Source organism: Phaethon aethereus (genome assembly GCF_964289735.1).
Source record: "Phaethon aethereus genome assembly, chromosome: 2".
Classification (NCBI taxonomy): Eukaryota; Metazoa; Chordata; class Aves; order Phaethontiformes; family Phaethontidae; genus Phaethon; species Phaethon aethereus.
Genome location: NC_138582.1, coordinates 137,559,102 through 137,564,752, shown reverse-complemented (window position 1 = coordinate 137,564,752; position 5,651 = coordinate 137,559,102). Strand labels below are relative to the sequence as shown.

General features: G+C 58.2%; 1 protein-coding gene across 1 annotated transcript; it reads right to left on the bottom strand.

Annotated features, from left to right (window-relative positions):
• Window positions 1–660: 660 nt before the first annotated feature.
• Window positions 661–2,792, bottom strand: TWIST1 (twist family bHLH transcription factor 1). The gene has a single exon (XM_082014712.1). The coding sequence runs from the start codon at window positions 1,871–1,873 to the stop codon at window positions 1,301–1,303; it is 573 nt and encodes a 190-aa protein (XP_081870838.1). The 5' UTR covers window positions 1,874–2,792; the 3' UTR covers window positions 661–1,300.
• Window positions 2,793–5,651: the final 2,859 nt, after the last annotated feature.

The window sequence follows — 5,651 nt, the reverse complement described above, 5'->3', positions numbered from 1 at the left end:
AATAAAATGTTTATTTTTTTCTCAGAGGAAAAATAATAATAATAAAAAAGTTAGGAACCGGGTATATAACAGCTTGAGCCCAGCTTATTCCCCCCTAAAAAAAAAAAAAGTTTTCATCTCTACAGGGATATTTTTTGGTTGGTTGGTTTCATTCAAGAATGAAGAAAGTCCACAATAATGTATTTCCTTTCATCAGTGTCTCATAGGCACGACCTCTTGGGAATGCATGCAAAAAAAGGCAAATTAAAAAAAAAAAAAGTTAAATTCCAACATTCTTCGTCAAAATAAAAAAAAAAATTCGAACGATTCAGACTTCTATCAGAATGCAGAGATGTGTGGATTGTACCGACGCCCAAAGGGTAGTCACTGTCCAAAGCCCTTGTCTCTTTCTCTTTCCTTAAGTGCTCCCCACGCCCTGCTTTGAATTTGGATATTGCTCTTCTAATTTCCAAGAAATCCTTGGTACATTTTTTTTTAGACAAGACCGAAAAATCGTATCCAACTTCAGAGTCTCTAGATTGTCCATTTTCTCCTTCTGTGGGAACAATGTCATCTGCAAAAACCCAGAGAGGGCGGAAAACTCGTTACTGAAATGAAAGATACACATACATCTACCTACACCTCTCTGTCTCTGTAAATACACGCGTGAGGCATGAAGAGTGGAGGGAGAAACGCGCAGGCGGTGCGGTGACAGGGTGACACCCCGGCCCAGCAGCCCGCGGCCTCAGAGCCCGGGAAAGGGGGCTGCTGGGGGGGTGGGCAGCGCTCCTCGAGAAGCACACAGGCGGGCACGGATTCGCTCCGAAACACTAGCAGCGGCAGCGGCAGCGGCGGCAGCAGCAGCGGCAGCGGCAGCGGCGGCGGCAGGAAGAGCCATCCCAGCAGCCCCGCTGGCTCCGCAGCGTTTGGTGAAAAAGTGATCTCAGGCCGGCCCCATCTGGCCGGGGCACACCCGCACCGCCGCCGCCTCCCCGCTCGCAACCCACCCCCGCCGGCAGCGCCCCGCCACGCGTGGGCCCCGCGGGGCCGGGGGCGCACCTCGGGACGCACAGGAGGAGGGACGCGCCCGGGGGAGGTGTGTGGGGGGGGGGCACCTCCAGCCGCCCTGCTCTCCGGCCGGCCCTGGAAGCCAGGCCCCGCAGGACGGAGAGGGCCCCTCTCGCCCCACGGCCACGCGTGCCCGGCCCACGGCGCAACCGGCGGCCCCTCAGCTCCCCTCGCCCCTCTCCCCGCCGGTTTCGGGGTCCCTGCCTTACCTAGGGCTCCTGCCGAGGGGGATGCGGGTGGGGGACGCCGCCTGCTAGTGGGATGCGGACATGGACCAGGCGCCCTCCATTCTCCACACGGAGAAGGCGTAGCTGAGCCGCTCGTGGGCCACATAGCTGCAGCTTGCCATCTTGGAGTCCAGCTCGTCGCTCTGTAAGACCTGGTAGAGGAAGTCGATGTACCTGGCCGCCAGCTTGAGGGTCTGGATCTTGCTCAGCTTGTCCGAGGGCAGCGTGGGGATGATCTTCCTCAGGGCGGCGAAGGCTTCGTTCAGCGACTGCGTGCGCTGCCGCTCCCGCACGTTGGCCATGACCCGCTGGGTCTGCAGCTCCTCGTAGGACTGGGGGCTGCCGCCGCCGCTGCTGCTGCCGCCGCCGCCCCCGCCGCCCCCGCCCGCCCCGCACTTCTTGCCCCGCTTGCCTTGGGCCGGGCTGCAGGGCTCGTCCGCGGCCCCGACGGCGCCGCCGGCGCTGCGGCGGCTGGAGCGCCGCTTGCGCCCCCCTCTCTTGCTGTTGGGCAGCTGCTGCCGGTCCGGCTCCTCTTCGCTGTTGCTCAAGCTGTCGTCGGCGGGGGAGACTGGCGAGTTTGACTCGTCCTGCTGCATCATCTCTGGGGGGGAGACGCGATGAAGCGGGCCGGGAGGGGGGGGAGGGCAGGGAGAAGAGGGGGGCACCTAACCCGCCAGCTCCCCCTTGATCGGCTGCTTCGCTGGCCTGCGAGGAGAAGGAGGAGGAGGAGGGAGGGAGGGAGGGAGGACCTCACTTTGGGGGGAGGGGGGATGGCATCAGGATCCAAGAGGAAAAAAAAAAAACGCCAACCAAAAAAAAAAAATCCCTCCCGATCCCTCCTTGGAGCCCCTTCGAGGTGTCTGGGATTGGGAGAAAGTTGAAGACTTGGAGGTTCTTATAGCTCCTGCTGGCGGAAAGTTTGGGGGCAGCAGTGTCATTGGCCTGACGTGGAGAGGAGGGACTTTTGCTGAGTTTTATAGGAAAGTTTCCGCTTCCCCCCCTCCACGCCCTCCCCCAATTATTTTTTTCAAGCCATTCACAAGTGATTTGGCCTCCCCCCCCACACACACACATACACCCTTACCCCAACACTTTTCTCGGCTTCCCTCTCCGTGGTTTCTCCCTCAAGCTCCTTCGGTTCGCACTCGGCTTTGGGGTGGTGCTGGGGGGGGCGGGGCGGGAGATTACGGGGTGCCCGTGCACCCCCTGAGCTGCTGCGGAGGGGCCGGCGGGCTGCTTAGTGCCCGCGCTGGGAGGCGGCTGCCCTGAGCAGCCGGGGGGCAGCCCGCGTCTCCCGGGCTTTCCCCGCCGCAGTGGGCACGGCTTGCAGCGAGAGGGAGGAAGGGGAAATTACACGCGGGGCAGGATCCAGGCACATCCTAATTTTGTCCCGCTCCCGCATACACCGCGCTCCCGTCACGGAGCACCCCCGGGGTCTGGCTTTCCGAGGGAGCCGCACATGTTCTGGGCTGGGGAGGGGGAACGGCACAGCCTTGTCCTGTCAGGCTGGAGGAGTGCGCTCGGAGAAAGCCATATTCAGAGGTGGAGGCAGCGGGAAAGCTAAGAGCTGGCTTTGTACGTACGCACCGGTCCTTGAGCTGGTCTTAAGAAGAAACCCGTGCGGATCCGCGCCTCTGCAGCCCCCAGGCTGGCATACCGCGAGAACGAGGGCGTGCAGACCCTCTCTGCCCACACTCTGTGCCTGCCTACCGCTCACTTCAGGTCGCCCTCCCAAGGCGCCCGAGTCCGGCACTTCCTGGGAACCGGGCTTTATTTTAAATTCGATTTCTCCCCATCCCCCGCCTTTATGCCTCCTTCCCCGCTCGCTGGCAGCACAGAGCAGGTGGTGTGTCTTTTTACCAACAGCTCAGATTGAAACGGGGAACGCCTGGGAGGGAAGGCTAGAAATTCCCGTCCATTAATAAATGGGGCGATCCACTTTTGCTGCTCCCTGCGAGGGGGCCGCACGACTCGGCTGCCGGCCTGGCAGCGACCGCTTAGACGGGGCACCCCCGGGCGTGGAGCAGAGCGGGCAGCGCCGGGGCAGCGCCGCGGCCCCCCGGCTGCTGTTTGAGGTGAGCGGGCGAACGAAATAGCAGAGGAGCGATAAATCCCAGGGACAAAAAAGAAAAAGACGAGGCTTCTGGAAGAAGAGGCTCCGGGGAAAAGAGCCGTCTCTCCCCTCTTGCATTGGGGCCCTTTGCCCTCCGGGCAGAGGCCCCCCATCCCGGGCGCTGCGAGGGGCCGGGACCCCGGCGCAGCCGCCCCCGAGGGGCAGCGGCCCCAGCCCGGCCGACGGCCCTGCTCCCTGCCGCGGGCAGAGCTGCCCTGCTCTGCTGCTGCCCCCCTGGGTGAGCTTTCCTCCGTGGGTCTTCCATCCCGCAATGCGAGCAAATAGTGGTCTGCCCTAAACCTTCACGTTTGGGAAACAGGCGGAAACAGGACCACGGGGAGGAATCAGGGACTGACTTACCAGGCAAGGGAAGGAACGCCGGTACACAGACCCACGGTGAGCGAGCAGAGCTTCCCGGGCTTTTGGCTTGTCCCTGATGTCTGTGCTGCAACCCGTAGGCCTCTCTACTCATCTTAACACCACAGCTTGCCCGGGGAGCTTCGGGCTTCCCTTGTGTTAGTAGCAGCTGCTGCCCCAAGGTAAGAAGATCTGGCTCTCCCTCCACCTCCCTCTCACCAATAATTTTGTCTGTGCCCAGAGCCCTGGTGCTCCCCTGGGATGTTGAGCAATGTCATTACAGAGAAAAGGTTGGTGGTGAGCATCTGTAGGCAGCTCTGGGGGCTTGCCTGCTTTCCTTCCTCCCCTCTTTCCTCTCTCTCACATTCTTCTTATGGAAAAAACATCAAAGCACAAAACCAAACCTGGGTAACCATTACCTTGCTGGGAGCAGGATGCTGGGGCTGTGTCTGGACATTGGAGCCTCCCATCAGCAAAATCAATGGAAATGATCCACTGCCTGAAAGGAGAGAGGGACAGTGTCTCCTTGGGGTGCTTCAGCAGGAGGCATGGTTTGTCTGGGTCAGCTGAACTTTGACTGGGATACAGGACATCACCTGCTTGCCATGAGGCAGGAGGAGCGTATGCAGAGGAGGGTGTGCGTGAGAGGCAAGGACAGGTGGAGAGGGAGTGTTACATGTTTTGGAAAACCAGAAAACAGAAATGTAAGGAGGGAGTGACCTTGAGGAGGGAGGAGAGGGGTTGACCATGGTAGATGGTTGGGTTTAGGGTCAGTTATTCTTGTGGAAACTGCAGCAAAAGCAACCAGCAGTAGTTAGCAGAACACTTGTGGTGCTACCTGGGACCTGCACCCTGCCGTATGAGCCACGACTACACAGAAAACCTCATCATTTTCATTTTGGTTTTTGATTTGTCTTCAACTCACAACCAGCGCTCCAGAGCAAAGGAAATTAAGCCCATGCTGTTAACTGCCAAGACCCACCACAGCAGCACAGAGGCTGGGCGATCTGTGGTGAGAGCCATCTGGCCAGTGGGACCTGCTGCTGGGCTGGTGGTGGGAGCCCGCCTAGATCCCCCAAGGCCTGCTGGTGGACAGGAACCCTGCCTTGTGCTGGGGTATGTGGAGCTGTGTCTGAAGGAGGGTGGATGTGTCAGAGGGTCATGTCTGGGGGTCTGTGTGAAAGAGAAAAACATACTGGTGTGTTTATGTGTGAGGTGTGTTTCTGTACTGTGCCATGTACAGTTTGTCTTTTGCAGTGTGCATGCATATGTGTGTGTTGGGAGGGAAGGGGAACAGGGACTGTGCAGAGTTTAAAGAAAATCAATTCAGCTCTGGTTTATTTTGAAATATACAGTTCTGGTGGAGATGGAAGTGGAGGCTTTGTATTCCACACTAAAACAGTAATCAGCACGTAGTTCATACAGTGTTAAACCACCTGCCATCTGTTTTGAACCTCCAAAAGCCACTGAGGTAGTCCTGCAGACCACTCTGGAGCATGGGATGAAGGATGCCATGTCCTGTTCTCTGCTCTGTATAGGCATGGCTTGGGTGAGGATTCCCCTGGCTCCTTGGGCAGGCTCTCAACTCTGCTTTGCTCTTTGGAGGTGGCAAGCAAAGCTACAAGCAGCTCCAGGGCCTTTCCAGGGATATTTCCAGGTCCATTCCTCCTGGCTTCCCTGGGTCTCAGCTCAGGAAAATGTGTGCTGTGGGATCAGCCCTTCCATGGGGTGCTGTCAGGACATAGAGAACTCCAGCATTTTGTCATCTGTGCAGTAGTGTATAACACTGGTAAAGTAACCAGATTACAGGTGTGGATGTGAACATGGAACTAAATAAATGACAAATTCCTGGGAAGATGAAATGAGGAATAAGCTTAGCAGAATGGCAGAACAAGTTGAGCTGCGAC

What these genes read in the sequence shown, in the direction of transcription:
- TWIST1 (XM_082014712.1), bottom strand. Translation starts at nt 1,873, where the DNA reads ATGATGCAGCAGGACGAGTCAAACTCGCCAGTCTCCCCCGCCGACGAC.